The sequence below is a fragment of the Camelina sativa genome, chromosome 20 (assembly GCF_030686135.1).
Source record: "Camelina sativa cultivar CO46 ecotype springtype chromosome 20, ASM3068613v1".
Lineage (NCBI taxonomy): Eukaryota > Viridiplantae > Streptophyta > Magnoliopsida > Brassicales > Brassicaceae > Camelina > Camelina sativa.
Genome location: NC_141899.1, coordinates 6,061,115 through 6,077,712, shown reverse-complemented (window position 1 = coordinate 6,077,712; position 16,598 = coordinate 6,061,115). Strand labels below are relative to the sequence as shown.

At 34.9% G+C, this 16,598-nt stretch overlaps 3 protein-coding genes, 1 non-coding gene and 1 pseudogene across 5 annotated transcripts; 2 read left to right on the top strand and 3 right to left on the bottom strand.

Moving 5' to 3' along the window:
- Positions 1–44: 44 nt before the first annotated feature.
- On the bottom strand, positions 45–1,307 carry LOC104772258 (F-box/kelch-repeat protein SKIP6-like). Its single transcript, XM_010496890.2, has one exon. The coding sequence runs from the start codon at positions 1,147–1,149 to the stop codon at positions 124–126; it is 1,026 nt and encodes a 341-aa protein (XP_010495192.2). The 5' UTR covers positions 1,150–1,307; the 3' UTR covers positions 45–123.
- A 2,830-nt stretch (positions 1,308–4,137) lies between these two features.
- On the top strand, positions 4,138–6,780 carry LOC104772256 (putative glucose-6-phosphate 1-epimerase). The gene is made up of 9 exons (XM_019241713.2): positions 4,138–4,284; positions 4,543–4,683; positions 4,983–5,057; positions 5,240–5,296; positions 5,381–5,538; positions 5,625–5,756; positions 5,928–6,030; positions 6,115–6,214; positions 6,300–6,780. Exons 2-9 carry the CDS (start codon positions 4,612–4,614, stop codon positions 6,515–6,517), a joined length of 915 nt encoding a protein of 304 aa, XP_019097258.1. The 5' UTR covers positions 4,138–4,284; positions 4,543–4,611; the 3' UTR covers positions 6,518–6,780.
- A 306-nt stretch (positions 6,781–7,086) lies between these two features.
- Positions 7,087–7,158, bottom strand: TRNAD-GUC (transfer RNA aspartic acid (anticodon GUC)). The gene has a single exon. It is a non-coding gene; the product is annotated as a tRNA-Asp (tRNA).
- Positions 7,159–8,950: 1,792 nt separating this feature from the next.
- Positions 8,951–10,623, top strand: LOC104769686 (SUPPRESSOR OF GAMMA RESPONSE 1-like; annotated as a pseudogene).
- Positions 10,624–11,561: 938 nt separating this feature from the next.
- Positions 11,562–14,006, bottom strand: LOC104769685 (uncharacterized). 2 transcript variants are annotated; one of them, XM_010493955.3, is made up of 2 exons: positions 13,616–14,006; positions 11,562–13,077 (listed from the first exon to the last, which is right to left on the bottom strand). In XM_010493955.3, exons 1-2 carry the CDS (start codon positions 13,676–13,678, stop codon positions 11,977–11,979), a joined length of 1,164 nt encoding a protein of 387 aa, XP_010492257.1. In that variant the 5' UTR covers positions 13,679–14,006; the 3' UTR covers positions 11,562–11,976. The 2 variants fall into 2 exon arrangements, with proteins under 2 accessions (XP_010492257.1, XP_010492256.1); XM_010493954.3 differs by having other exon boundaries at positions 11,562–13,080; positions 13,616–13,921.
- Positions 14,007–16,598: the final 2,592 nt, after the last annotated feature.

Here is a 16,598-nt window from a genome sequence, read left to right as displayed (position 1 = left end):
GTGGCAACTCTTTATACCACGGATAAGTGGAGAAAGAAAAAGACTATTGTAACTGAATTGCTATAAATTATATAAATCACTAAACAAAACAAAATATTAAATAGTTAAGGATTGAGAAAATATTCAGACATAATGAGAAACAGCATATAACAAGTTAAGGGGGACAGTAGATGATGATGAGTCTGAGGAGAGGACAGCACCGGACCACTTAATGTTGGCGAAAAGCTCCCATAAATCACTCTTCTTATTCAGTGATTTCGTAATGATAAACTCGGCATACCAAAGCTCCAAATTCTGATCAGGACATTGAGGCCGGGCTTCCCAGAAGATGGCCATCCTCTCATGATCGTAGAAGCAGAATTTGATGATATCAAAACCAGAGTGTTGCTGCTGTAGCTCTTCCAAACCCTTGACTTCCTGCCAATCCGACTGAAATGGAAAACGCCACAGTATTCTCCCGCCGGTACCACGGCAGAACAATGCTTGATGATCAGCTTTAAGCCAATCGTTTCTGTTTTCCGGGTTAGACTCCGTTCTTCCGTCCTCTGCTGCCTCAAACTTGCATTCACTGCTTGAAAAATTAAAGATTTGACCATCCTCATCCACCCCGTAAACATGCTTCATGTCGTCCATCACCACACTTTGTTGGATTTTGAGGGGCATCTTGGGCGTAACCACAGACACGAACTCCCAAGTTACGGTTTCGAGATCATACACCTCTGCCCACTTGGAGGAATCAGCAGCGTCATCACAGCACCCTCCAAACACGTATATCTTCTTCTTGTCTATCAAGCTTGCCGATGCTCCGCTTCGAGCCATCTTCATGGGCGTTGCTCGGCACACTGTGTGATCGGTACAATAAAAAAACGTGACTTCCGATGTGGGTTTGCCGTCCACGAGTCCCCCGATTACATAGATCCCCCATTCATCCTGCACGAAACAGGATCCTGCTACTGGGGCCGGATACGCGTAATCCATATTGAGCCGTTTCAGCCGACGTTGCACGGGGTGAAGGACGAACCACCGTGGGCTTGGATCTGGATACATGTGCATATATACGTACATATATGGGTGGACGCAACCCCTCCGAGACCTCAGGACCCTGAGTCTAGCGGACACTGCGACACCCCGGTGACTCCTGGAGACCATCGCTAAGGCCGCCAGGTCCAATCTCGGCAACTGAGTCAGGCAGTCCAGAAACACATCATCTGGCACTGACCATAACCCACACACCTCCGTCTCATTCTTCCTCCTCGTCTTTTTGTGAGAGGCGATCCGGACACAACCTAACTAGATTGTTGTGTCATAGCTCTAATTCCCCAATATATATACAGTCTAGTTGTCGTGTAAAAAAGGAAATAAAACTGCTGAAAACAAGAAAAAAATAAAGGGAAACAGTCATTGGACGAACCAAGCGGTTTAAGAGAGTTCAATTACAAAATCTAATTTCTAAACCAAAATTAACCATTCCTATTCACAATATTCTGACTCTTATCGATTATCATTTTTAGTGTAGATAAATTTGAGAACTTTTTTATTTAAATTAGAAGATTTTTAAAGAAGAAAATCAATTTATTATTTGGATTTTCAAAGGAAGAAGAATATAAAGGAGAGAAAATAAGTGGGTATATTCAATCTAGAATTTTGAGTGATTTGAGTTTAATTGAATTTTATATGATTCTGATGTATTTTTGGTGATTTTAAAGAAGTTTGTATGATTTATTGTAATTTTTTAAAAAATCCCACCTAAAATCATGAAATTTGGATATATGTATTTTTAACTTAAAAAATCCTATAAAATACTCCATAATCTTTTAAAATAATCAAAATCCAAATCCTCAAAACATTTTGTATAACATGGCCTTTTAACAAAAAAAAAATATATATATTAAATAACACTGGATTTTAAACTAGATTTTCAAATCACTAATTTTAATGAAGGAAGCAGTGAAGAGAAAATTATTATTTGGGTCATTTGTTTTTTTCCAACCTTTAAACTCGCTTCTAATAACCATTGAAAAAAAAAACAAAAACGAATATACACAGCAGTACAACAAAATTCCACATAAACCACGTCGTTTCACGTTAATGGTCGACCAAATGCATTAGTTCTTCTTAATCTACTTACACTTCATCATTCCCTTGATTAAATTCATCTCTCCACAAATCCATTAAATCTGTCCATTAAACATCGCAAGGAACCAAATGAGAGACCTCGTAACTCAGTCAGGATGCAAATTAGTTAAAGCTAAAGCATCATCTTATTGTTGGTTTGCCCATTAATTAATAGGGTCTAATTAATATCTCTTCAAAAAAGGTCACGTGAGTCACGAGTCTCGAGTGAGCATCTACTCTTTCGGTTTGCCTTTAAAAAAAAAAATATATATATATTTATCAGTTTGTGATAAGAATTCGCTTTATTTCTTTGCATCTAAGCATTTTCCAGCCCCCACACCATTCCCTTACATATATTGAATGTGCCAATGATGTTCTAATGTAATGTGAATCTGTCGACTATTTCTACAGTAGTATATAGAGGTTAATTAATAGGTAGTTTAATTTTGATTCGATTTCGATTCTCTCCTTTACGTAATGTGGCGTAAATCAAAAGCCAATCCTTCCTTACGTACCAGTTACCCTTACGTACCATCCATTTGGTTCCGAAATAAACTTGTATATCTATCGCATGCTGTGTCCTGTACTCCTGTTCATATCTCTATTTAAATTTGGAATTATGATCTTGATGCGTATGAATGTAAAATAGTTTTCTCCTTTTAAAAAGAAAATATAATATATACATAGAGTTTACCTTTTCTTTACTGTTGGAATGGAATATAACGTCACAAAAAAAAAAAGGAATATTGTTTTTTGTTAGAGGTCATGAAGATAATAAAATGATTGGTAAAAATAATTAAGATATCATCCATCGTCACATTTATAATGAACTTATATGTAATGAACTAATGATCGATCAATGTTGTTCCATTTTTTCTCGTTTTTGTTTTGGAATATCATAAGTAAGGCTCAAGAGACATTTTGTAGCTTGAACTCTCGGTTTCGCATATTGGTCTGACGTTTAAACTGTTCATACATCGCTCTTACAGTGGTAGTGACAATAGTAAATGACTAATTATTTGCACATGCTAGAAACATTATATTCCGGCAAAATTCCCAACACGATTAAATTTGTCGGAATCTATAAGATGGATTCATGCCATACGAATCGGTTTTAGAGTTTGACGTGTGGTTTCCTCTTTTAGGTTAGCTAAATAACCTTCATGGTAACGAGTCTATGTATTCTATCCAATTAAGTCCAACATTTCCTCTACCTCGTGGAAATCATCTTTAACATCCTTCCCATGTTTGTAGGTTTAGCCGGAGCAATTCTTAGCTGTGTGACCAAAGCAATGTATAATTCTTGGATTTTAGGTGGTAAACTTTTCATGATGCATCTTACATGCATATTTCTTCTTTTTTTTTTTTGCCTTACAAAAAGTTTTAGGAAAAAAACAAAAGATTGATACATTCGTGTCATTCAGGCCGAAAGTACGGCATGGAAATATATGTTATGACTGTTTTATTAGAAAAAAACAATTTTTTAGTCCATCAAATGCAAACTAAATGTGTGTTTGCCTACATTGAAAGAAAATAAAGTGAGTATTCTTTGTCAGTTTTTAATTTGCCTTTTGTAATACTAACATATGTAACCTATAAAAATATGCCAAATTATATTATTGGAAAATATTTCCTACTTTATTTTATGTTTTATATAAAAAGCCTATAATTACATTTTCCAAAATGTGTCTCCAAAATGACTACCTTTATTTTCCAAAAATATCTTAGTTAAAATTGAATATATTAATATATATATATATAATGAAATTGTTCAAGTAATAATAAAATTGGCAAAAAAATATAAATTAATAGCAGAATATTAAAAAATTGCATAATTTTTTTATAAAAATCATGTAAAATAAATCCAAAAAAATCTCTGAAACATCTTATTTATATAAAGGGATATTAACTAAAATACAAAGTTTAGGAGAAAAATACATGAAGTTAAATAAATTAAATAAAAGTAATAGTTAAAAAAAAAAAAACAAATCTACAAAACTATGTACACGTGGCAGTATCATCGCTAAATGCTGATGCAGAGAACAACTACTACAAAAAGCGCACAGGTCTTTCTTCTTTCTTCTTCGTCTTCTTCAAAGCTCCCCCCCTCCGACTCAACAAAAACCCAAATTATCTGCGAATCAAAAGCCATTTCCCCGATCAATCAAGGTCAGCATTTTCTATAAACATTAGCTCTCCCTATCTCTCTCTCTCTTTTCTCTCCCCAGTCGTGTTCTAGTCCAGTGGTGGTTGGTTGTTGAAAATTTCAACCGATCAACGAGCTTTTGCTCCGTTGCTAATTCGTAGATTTTTTTTTTTTTTTTAATTCTGAAGTTCGTGTGTTTGATTATAAAATATAATAATGCATGCATCTGGGTATTTTTTTTTTTTTTTTAATTTGTTTGGTTGGGTGTTGTATGTATGTAGCTGGAGTGGAAGAAAGGGAAAGTGAACCCATTCGTGAGGGTAATAAAATCGAGGTTAAGGCCAAAACCGATGAATGTAGTCAACGATCGTGATGGTTCTTCCCGTTTTCTTTTGACCGACCCTTCCGGATCTACTGCTGAGGTCTTTTTTCTTACTCTTTCCTTTTGTTTCTTTTTGGTCTCCGTAAGAAAAAAAAATGTGATTTTGATCAAACCCTTAAGGAAAGGTGGTAACTTGACTAAGATTGATGGAGATTATATGATGAGATATCTCTAAGTGATTAGTAATTTGAGCTTACATGTTGATGTTTCACTTATTAGAGTAGAAAGGGTTTAGCTTGATGGACTCTCAGTAAAAACAACGAATCTGCTAATTTAATTTTACTTGGGTTTATTGGAAACTTTCTAAGAGGTTGGTTTGGGGCTGGAAAATGGTTTCAGGTGCTTCTCTATGGAGGACAAGTTGTTTCTTGGAGAAATGAAAGGAGAGAGCAGTTGCTTTATATGAGCACCAAGGTATTCCATTTTTGTATAATTGAAGTATGCTGATGACTCCATTTTTCTTCTTAGCCTGTTTCTTTTTTTCGAGCATGTATCAGATCATTTATATATTGTTGCTTTTAGAGTAGTTGAGTACGGAACAGCTGCCCAAATGAGGAAGTTTCAACTTCCGTTAACAATGTTTTGTGTTCATATAGGCGCAATGGAAACCACCCAAGGCCATCAGGGGAGGTTTACCTCTCTGCTTTCCACAGGTTAGAAAGCAGCTCTCAGATCACTTTAAGATATTTACTGGTTAATGTGTTGCTCATTCTTACTATGTTTTGTTTTCTTTGAAGTTTGGAAATCTTGGTCCACTTGAGCGACATGGATTTGCCCGTAACAGATTCTGGTCTTTTGATAATGATCCGTCACCTCTGCCTCCTGCTAACCAGCAATCAACTGTTGATTTAGTATTGAAGTCTACTGAAGATGATTTGAGGATATGGCCTCATAGGTTTGTACAGTTGATATCTCTCTTAGCTTCATTTCAATGTCATCATCATCTCTTGACTCATTTTTTCTCTGACTACTTTGTTACAGCTTTGAACTTCGTGTTCGCATATCTATCAGTCCTGGAAAACTTACTATCATCCCGCGTGTGAGGAACACTGACCCAAAATCATTCTCCTTTACGTTTGCACTTCGCAACTACTTGTATGTATCCGACATAAGGTATGTATGTCGTGTGGCTCTGTTTCTCTGTGTTGTCATTTCAATCATCATCATTATCAAAGCTATCGTTCTTGTCTTAAGTTTACAAAGCTATTGTTGGGAAGATGCTTTACAAAATTTCTTTTAAACACCTTTTTGCTAAGTAAACATCACATGGCATACAATTTGCAGTGAAGTTCGGATTGAGGGTCTGGAGACACTTGATTATCTGGACAACTTGATGCGTAGAGAAAGATTCACGGAGCAGGCAGATGCAATTACCTTTGACGGCGAGGTAATCTGACGCACACGAGTGCCTTTTTCCGCTTAAACTTATTTCTAAGAACAGAACTTAATGTATCATCAGTAAACCTTATAGGTTGATAGAGTGTATTTGAACACACCGACAAAGATTGCCATCATAGATCATGAGAGAAAGAGAACTATCGAGTTGCGTAAGGAAGGCATGCCAAATGCAGGTGCGTTTTTGCCCTTGAATCAATAAGCGCACAAAAATGTGAAGTTTGTTTCTTATGCATTCATTGAATCTTTTGGTATGAGCAGTAGTGTGGAACCCTTGGGAAAAGAAGGCCAAGAGTATTGCAGATATGGGAGATGAGGATTACACAACGATGCTGTGTGTAGATTCTGGTGCTATGGAAACCCCAATTGTGTTGAAGCCACATGAAGAGTGGAAAGGGAGACAAGAACTCTCTATCGTCTCCTCAAGCTACTGCAGCGGTCAGCTCGATCCACGCAAGGTTCTTTATGGGGATCACTGATATCATAATTACATATATAATATGTATGCTTTAAACATCATTAGTCTTATGTTGTAATTGTTGTCATGGATGAAGCGATGATGCCCAAACCAATCTGATATATGATATGATTCGTTTGGAGCTATTGCTTTTTCTGAGTTTCTGGCTGTGACACACAGAAAGATAGGCAAATTAAATGTAGTAATTTGTAACGTTGCCTTCTGTGTATGGTTCACCCGGAAACATCAGTCTTATTATAATATTGAATCGTCTCCTTTATGACCGACTTGTGTGTGACACAGTCAACAGCTCTTCTTCCGCATTTTTGAATAAGCGATTAAAACTATATAAGCCGATGAAACCTTTGCTCTCGCTACTCACCCAATCACATTTCTACTCATTTGTGACTGATTTAATATTCAAATTGTTCTTGATTTGGGTAATTTTTTTCTATCAGACGTTGAAAAATGGAAAGAAAAACAAGGATTCCTCAAAACAGGATGGGCCTATAATAGAAAAAGAACGCTTGCAGATTTTTAATTTCCCAACAAAAGCCCACGTAGAACATTGATTAGGTGAAAAAAGATTATCGCCGTTGCCGGGGATCGAACCCGGGTCACCCGCGTGACAGGCGGGAATACTTACCACTATACTACAACGACATTTTTGTTATACCGGTACATACAAAGATATATAACAATAATACTCGCTATAATCAATTCATCCTTACTGTCAATTTCTCATTTTTATATCTACTAAATATTGTAAACACTTTTACGACAAAAAAAAAAAAGACTCAATTATCACGTATTATAAATTTTTTTTAATCTATACATATAAATAATTGCAACAATGTTTTTAAAATATATTGCACTGAAGAATTAATCAGCTTCTACAAATTATTATGATGAAAAAGATGAACTGATTTGATACAAAAACAATGTGTACAAAAATATATATATATATATATATATATATATATATATATCGGCTGATCCTAAAAAGTGTGATATTGTTTTCATAATTCATTCTACTAATTTGTTAGTCTTTTATCCTGTAGAACAATTTGTAATGTAATGATTAAAATGAATCTATAGTGGATACGAATAGATAAATGAATTTACCTGGCCACAGGTTGGAATCGTCTGGAAATATACTTTTGGCTAGTTTAATGCAAGTCATTAATAGTCACGGTCACTTCCTGAAATAACTACTACAATTTTGTATTTCAAAACCAGTGAAACAACAAAACAAAAAGGGTAAAAACTAAAAAGACTTAAAAAAAAAAATAATAATAATTTAAGTTATTATCTGGCTTGGTGATCAAGGTATTATGGCCCTACTACTAAAAAAAACACATTATATACGAATTCCCATTGGGCTCGACTTCCGAAGCTATCCACTGCTTCGGAGTTAAACACAACCTTACAAATCCTCACGTTCGTAACCGAACCAAACTCTAGTCAAGCTAAGTCAACACTAAGATACAATCTCCGAGCCTGACGTTAGCTAGTTGTGTTCTTGAGAAGCTTTACTCGAAGCTTAGGTTCGGGCCATCTATTTCCCGCTCATGGAACACACGTACATACTTCTTGTCTCTCTCTCTAGGGTCTTTATTTGTCTCTCTGCTCACTTCGGTCTACTTTTTTACTTAGCCTAGTGGAGAAACGTTTTCTCTCTCTCCCTCTCTCTCTCTCTCTCTCTCTCTCTCTCTCTCTTCTTTCTTCGGTCGTGTTCTTTCTTTTGTCTTGGTGTGTACAGCTTAGTTCATGGAGAGGTAAGCTTAGAAACCAATACGTTAAGATCTGGTTAGACTCCTGATTCGATTGATTTGATTTCAGTTAAACCCTTTGCCCCATTCCGATATTTCCATACGTTTATTATTGCTAAAACCCAAAAAGGTCTCATCTTTGTTCCAAAGTCTCGAAAAGAAAGTTTTTTTTTTTTTTTTTTGAATGGTCATGAATAAGAATGCAAAGTTTCAGCTCATTTGGGAATTGCCTGTATTTTTTCCTCGTTTTAAATTTTTTTTTTTAATATCCAATATTATAAAGTTAGTTTTTTTTAGCATTTTTACTGTATAGTTTGTGTTTTATTCTCATAATTGTTTTTTTCTTCTCTAGTTTTTTTTTTTTTTTTAACTATCCATCAACATTTACCCCAAAAAAAGATTTTTTTTCTTCAATTTTTTAAAATCACAAAATCTAAACAATTTACATCTTCTTTTTCATAAAAAAAAAAACAAGAATCTATAGCAAGCCAAGAACTTAAACACATTTAACTATTGTTATTCATAGCCTAAGAATCTAGAGAAGAAACTTGAAGTAATTATTCTTGAAATCTCTCAGTCTCTCTCTCTGTTTTCGACAAGAAACGCTTGAATTTAATATCATAAACATGTTTATCTTTTCTGGAACCTTTTCTATATGTGCTTTTGCTCTTGTCACTAAAACTATGAAAACCTTACACATGCAGGGCTTGGATTGTGGATGGTCCATGGATCGCAAGGAATATAAAGAATGCGCCTGTGTCTTCAGCTTTGCATATTAAAGAGTGTGGAGCTTCTATCAACTGCCCTAACTGCTCTTACCGCGTAGACAACAGCAATGTAAAGAACAATTTACAACACCTGTAAGTGAAAAAAGCTTATGGTCTTGTTGCTTATCTGAATACTGAGATGGATTTTTTTCTTATTTTTGCTTTGTCAGGTACTGGCTCCTTGGCCAGGCCTTCCTAAAGGTGTGAAATTTGAGCCAACCGATGAAGAAGTGATTGAGCATCTGGAAGCTAAGTGTGGTATTGATGGCTTAAAACCACATCTTCTTATCCAAGACTTTATATGTTCAGTCACTCAAGATGTTGGTATCAACTACACTCACCCTCAAAACCTTCCAGGTAAAAATAAGATCAATCTTCCGTTAGTTTGATGTTTCAAGATGTTCATTAAGTAATCAGTCACTCATTAAAATATTTGTATAGGTGTGAATAAGGATGGAACTAGTGTCTTCTTCTTTAACAAGACGGCACATGCATATCAAAATGGGCAGAGAAAGAGGAGAAGGGTTACACCAACTAGTTTGACTGATGAATCGGTCCGCTGGCACAAGACTGGTCAAACCAAACCGGTGATAATCAATGGAGTCCAGAAGGGATGCAAGAAGATCATGGTGCTTTACAAGAGCGCGAGAAAGGGATTAAAACCTGAGAAGTCTAATTGGGTTTTGCACCAGTACCACTTGGGAACAGAAGAAGGCGAGATTGGGGAATTTGTTGTCTCTAAGATCACATATCAACAACAAAAGCAAACGGAGAAAACTATCGATGAGAGTGAGGGTAATGGGGTTCGAGGTGGCCCAAGCACACCAAAAACTACTACTCCTACACAAGCTAGACCTGTGGTTTCTGTTGATGAGGATGAAATCACTTATGAATCATTTGTTGAGGTTAGTTCCTTTCTCTGCAGCTAGCCAGTATCATTGACGTTTTTCATGCGTTAGTAAACTTATATATAGCTTATGTTGTCTGGTTAAATCAGGGACTGGAGAACATTCAAGAACCTTCTTTTGGTTCGACATCAGACAGAAGAGCTCAAGTGGCAGGGAATGTGAGTGTTACTGATGATAACTTGGTGTCCAAGAAAATTGAAGCGTTGTCGTCCCTTGTAAAGAAGAACCCTAATCATCATGGGAATGTTGACATTGGATCTGGAAACTTTTCAGTTTCAGAATTGGAGAATGCAGAATTAGGGACTCTCCCTGATTTGCTTTCCGTGAGAACCTTAAAACACACACTTAAAATTTAGATAATCATTGAAAGACTTGAAACTAAGATGTTTTGTGGATTTTGCAGTTAGCTTCTGAGGACAGCTTATTGAATTGGTTTGAATGGTTTTGAAGCTAAAGACAAAGAAATTGCGTTGTTGGTGCGGGATTCAGCACCCCCGACATACCGAACTAAACCAGAAGTATTAATTGATTGTTTAACCGGGAATCCGGTTAGGGGATCAATTAGGTCATTAGGAGTTAATTCGGACGAAGTATAATCTTGGAGAAGAAGGAACCGACATCCACTTCGACGCGGCGGCCGACTCAAGGAATGAGGCAGTTTTCCATATATCACTTCGTCCGTTAAGGAAAGTTAATATATTTAGAGATCTACGAATATGTATAAATAAGGGGAGACTTCTCCATTGTAGATCATCCAGAATCCAATACAATAATTAAGTACTCTTTTCGTTCTTTGCAATAAACCCTAATCCTTTCGAGTTCTTCTTTTTTACTTTTAATTTCAAGGTTTAGATCTATTTTCTAGAGAGATAAACCTATTGAATTTGTTTCCCTCCTTAAACAAATTCATTGTGGAAACCTAGTTTCTACATGCGTTTTCTTGAATTTTCCCTGATAAACGACAAGAAAACACAAGAAGAAAGGCAGAAGCAGGAATGAATGTAAATATATAAAAGTAGCCAGTAAAGTAAGATCTATCGGCACTTGCTTCTGTTTCTGTCATCGGAGACGCCAACTAATTTGTTTTTTCTCACACTTTGTGGACTCCTTTCTAATTCTTAGTTATTACAAACCATTTGATCTTCTTCGGAACTTATTCCATTTCCGAACTTTCTTTGTTGTTGTGTGGTTTGCTGTAGTTGTTATGTTGCTTACGTAGACAATTCAGTTTCAATGTCTTCAGTTCTCCAACGGGTTTTTTTCTTCATTTAGTAAAGTTTACATTTTCACGCGCCTTCATATTGCTGATGATTACCGTTGTGGAACCTTGTAATGTTGTTATTAGATATAGTGAAATGAGTCAACCGATAAGGTGGAGAAAGCTGCAATGGAGAGGATCATCTTGTGGAGGCATTAGGCTTCAATGAAAGGGAGGATTATATTGATGATTCACACTCAACTTAATAGCCACTAAAAGGGATACATTTCGTTTATCCTTTTGTGGAGGATAAAGTCAGGAACAATGATTCATCTCGAGCAAGCTTTGCTAGTGAACATCTAAGCATATAAAAACAACTACAATCAAATCATACGATAATAATCATAATGAATACCAGAGATTGAATCAAGACAAATTCAGAATTTAAACGAAAAAAAAAAATAAAGATTACAAAGAATCTCAGGATAATGTAAAAGAAATCAACTAAAATTGTACAGACTAAAAAGGGAGAGTATGAAAAGAGTTTTAAAGTGAAAAGAGAAAGAGAGAGAGACGGATAAGAGAGAAAGAGTACTATTCCAGCAAAACTTCCCAAAACAAAAGATGGGAACACATTAGAACATATGGTCAGTATGAGAAATTATAAGCAGACAAGGTTATATACTGAAAACCAGAGACTCCACTTATCAAATCACTCTTCTCGAGTCCCAAGAAACTCTGTACCATTCTCTGTTTCACACTCCCTCCTACTGATGATAAGCCGTTTCCCCCACCCCCCCTAACAACTACAAAGACTGATAAGTACAAAACCCTTATCAGCCACTTTCCCTTACACAGTTCCCAGGTAACAAGTATTTGTAACTCTCAGCTTTTTCAATCAGATGAGCTGGGAGATGAACAGCTGAATAAGACCTCGGTATTGGACCTAGCTTCCCAATGATTTCCCTGAATGTATACTCTTCCGGAAGCATATCGAACAGATCAGTTCCTTTACAAATCACATCTTGGATTCTTTTGGGGTTTAGATAATGAGAGAATCTGACCCTGTCGTTGTGGCTATACGCTTTCATCTTGAATATAAACTCACTAATGTGCCTGAAACAGAAACTGCAATGCCAACCAGAATCTGCTAAAAGAGTGTTTCCTTGACGGAAATGAGCATATCGAGTCTTCCCTGGCTTGTACTGATGAATCGAAGCTCTCCAGCTTTTGTTGTCGACGAAGTACTCGAACGAGTACAAGTAGTTTTTCAACTGAAGATGAAGAATGGGTGGGTACCCGTCACACCATCTAAGCAGGTTGATAGTATGAGCGCTAGGGATCTCATCAACATCAGACATTATCAAAAGATCATCTTCTTCAATACCAGCGAGTCTAATAAGCTGATCCAACGCAATCCTCTGGTAAGCTTCTTCAACAAACGGGTTTTCACCTTTCTTGAATCTTCCACCAATGTTCCCATAAGTCAGCCTCGGCTCAACAAAACTAAACTTCCCTCGGTTCCCACCAAAAACCAACGGTTTAGGCAAACCAGTGAAAGTAGAGTTTGACTCAAGAATCACAAACTGTGTTATGTAAGGATACAGCTCTTTCCACCGGATAGTGAGCATATCAACTTCATTGCTGAACAAGACAGCGTCAAAGACCCTTCTAGGAGATTCACGGTGTTTCCAGCCATGTAGACTACAGAGCGTTTCCATGGTAGCGTTCTCATGGTAGTAATGAGGAAGCGTCTGAAACGGCTTTGGTGGAGATTCCCAAAGCGGCCTCAAGAAGTATGTAAGCTTCTGACCGTGCAGATAGACTCCGATGAGGAAAATAGGCACAATGGTTAAGAAGAATATGTATGTCTTGAAATCGAGTCCACGTAGAACACATCGCACCCTTGAGAAAGCTTTGGCTGTTCTTGAACCATCCTGCTAAACAAACAGACAAAACAACCCCAGAACAAAAAAAAACTCAGAAAACCAGAGAATCATAAATATAATATCCAGAACAGATTCGAGATAAGAATAGCACAATCAGACTCACAGATACAGAGATACAAAGAACCCTAAAACAAATTTCATCCACAATCACAAAACCTAAATTGTTCATAACGATTAGGGAGGAACAAAAAAAAAAGAGTCACTTTTGACATTCGCAATTAAAAATTAAAAAAAAAAAAAAAATCTCAATAAATTTCAGACAAAAACACAATCGACAAATCGTTTCAATCAATTCTTAAATTCAGACAATAACATGAGATTAAGAACACAAACCCTACAAATCGTACCAAACAATCAGAAATCGAAAATTCAAAAAAAAAAACAAAACCACATTACAACCAATTCTCATCCAAATTTTAAAAGCCAACAAATTGATATCAGAACAACCAAAAAAAAAAACCCAAAAATTGATTCATTACAAAATCGATAGCGATAACCAAAATACGTATGAATAATATAGACTCACCTGTCCACAAACGTCATCGCAGATATCGTCCGTCTTCTTAGAACTATAGTATCCATCAGACATGATTGATTTATACCCAGAAGGTATTTTTTAAAAAATCTCTGGGAAAATTTTCGCGAAGAAGAGACTCGGACCTCGAAATCGAAGCCCGACAAAACCAAAAAAAAATCAAAACTTTTTTATCAGAAACTAAGGAGAAGAGAAGAGAAAAAAAAAAACAGAGAAGGTCTCAGGGGGAGAGAATAAATATCCGAAAAAATCTCACTTATAAATCTAAATCTCTCCTCTCTTCTTTAGGAAAACTGTAACGCCAATTATAGCCGTTTGATTCTTTTTTTTTTGTTATTCCCAAAACTGCTTGAATTAATTTATTTTTATTTTACAGTTAATTAAGGAAAAGTTGAAAATCAAATATTATTTAGCTTTAATCCAAAAAAAAAATGCTGGGGAAAAAATATATTATTATTAAAGGAAAAAAAAATTCCCAACCCTAGGATGTTACTATAAGTGGGTCTGGGGATATTTGATCCTACGGTCAGAATGTTTTCTTTCACCTGGCTGATCTGTCAACGTAGCTATTTCCCAACACATATTCTTTTCATTTTACTAAATTATTTTTTAGATTTAATTCTATAAGCAGTAATAAAGAATCTTCAAATTTACACATTTGTTACTGCCATTTCTGGTAATTGCATGCCATACCAGTAAATAAAATTTCAATCATATCATTGTGGTCATAATTTAATTAAATGATTTTTTTTCTTTGTAGTCAAAGAAATTAAATAAATTTATGCAGACACTAATGTATATTGTCAATATATATCCAATACGAATCTTTAATTTAATGAGGTGATAAGTTTCGACATTTATTAAAGTTTCTATGTAAATTATCGTCACGCGTTTTTTTTTATAATAACTTTACAAAACTAACATTTTGACTTCCTAGCTATTATATCATTAGCATTTCATACTTGGGAGTTGGGATATAATATGTTTTTATTTTTTTTCCTTTCTGGTGATAATTAAGAGTATCGAAATTCGAAACTAAAAATATTTGTTTGATTTTGGTCTTCGTATCCTATTCTAGCAAGTCAATATTACATGCTCCCGTTAATATAGAATCTATAATCATCTTAAAACCTATTACCTAAAATATTACTAGATTAGTAGCAATTTGATTTTCAATCATGTTAGGAATATACTTTATTTTATATGATTTACTTGCAATGTCAACCTATTATAAATAGTAGTAATTTGAACTGGGTCTTCGTCTTCTCTATTCATTTCTCGATTTAGTCAATATATTACGTGTTCCAAGTGACCGAGTAGTATTCTCTTGATGCGTATGGGACATGACGAAGACGGAATAAACTTGACTCCCTTTTCTTTTAATTAAAACTCAAATCTATAAAACACTTTTTACTGACAAGTGAAGTGAAAGCTATTCAAATGATTTTGATAACTTGATCGTATAAATTAAGGTTTAACTATTATATAATAAGTTTCCTTTAAAACTACATATGTGTTGACATAAAAGAAAAAAAATATATTTGAAGTGAATAGGTAACCTAAACTTGACAAAATACATATGCAAAGTTGTTCATAGAACTCTTGGTTGATAAAAGTTTGAAAACAATTTAATTAATCACATAATGTTTTGTTTGTTTAATTTTACCAATATAACAATTTTGAAAAAAAAACATAACTAAACGTCATCACTCAATGGTTAAAAAGAAATCAATATGAATCTCATCATTGACTTGACGTTGCTATGATTGAATTTATAAGATTTTTTATCCGACAAATATAGATTTGCATCAACATATTAATTTAACATTATTTGGATAGACAGAATTGTCCCATAACTCAATTTCTACTATATAAAATAAGACGACTTAATATAATCAAATTTCGCTTGAGAAAACAATTAAGATGGATGTTAAACATTTGACTAAATGCATGCTCCCTAATTCTTATTCCCTTCTTATTATACCTTTTTCAGAACTATAACATGTGTCTTACCAATAGAAAGCAGAAACAATATATGATCAAGGTTATACACATGCTTATTCCACCAATTTTCTTTGAAGTTACTCTCAATCTTTTTGGATAAAGAATAGGCATCTCAACTTGGATTCTTGGAACCTCCGGAACCGGTCTTAAAGACATGTCTTATCCATGTCCAGTGTCCACCATACTAAACGACATGTTCCCGCGAACTTCTTTGACCTATTCGTTAGTGCTTTTTAGTTTCAGAGACATATTATATGCTTAGCTGAATTTCCAGGTAATTCGAAATATAAATAACTTCATTTTTAAAATGAAGCTTGAATGATAAGGAGCACCATTGTTCACTTTTGCAACTACACGTACATTATACATGGACTTTTGTATCCTATCTCTTACATTTTCTTATCCTTTTTACCATCTTAAAATATAAAATTATTTATGCGAATTTCTCAACTATTTAGTCTTTTGTTCTTTTCTTTCGTAAACAGGAATATTACGTTTTGCAAATTTTGATACAAAAACAATACTGATACGAAGTACAAACCAATACAGTATAATACAAATTATGGTCTAACTATTGGAAATATTTTTTTTTATTGGAAATTATAGTTGATTGTGCATTGGAATTTGAGTATTTCCGAAAATTTGACTGTATTAAATAAAACATGTCATTGTTTGTTTCCTGTTTCTTTCAACCCAAAAATTGACAACACAAATTATAGGAAACTTCTCAGCAAATTATATACCGAACTTATTAGTATTAATTAGCAATGAGAAAAAGGAATTATCCAAAACACTGTTAGGGTTGAAAACAAAAAGAACTGTGGATCCAACAACCCTGGACCGTGAAGTAGAATAGAGTGTTTGTTGACCCAACAAGGTAGATTAGATCTCCAACGCTCTTCATAGTTAATTATACGCATCTACATCTACATACACGCGTACACAAGGAGTAAAACCTGGTTCATTTAGT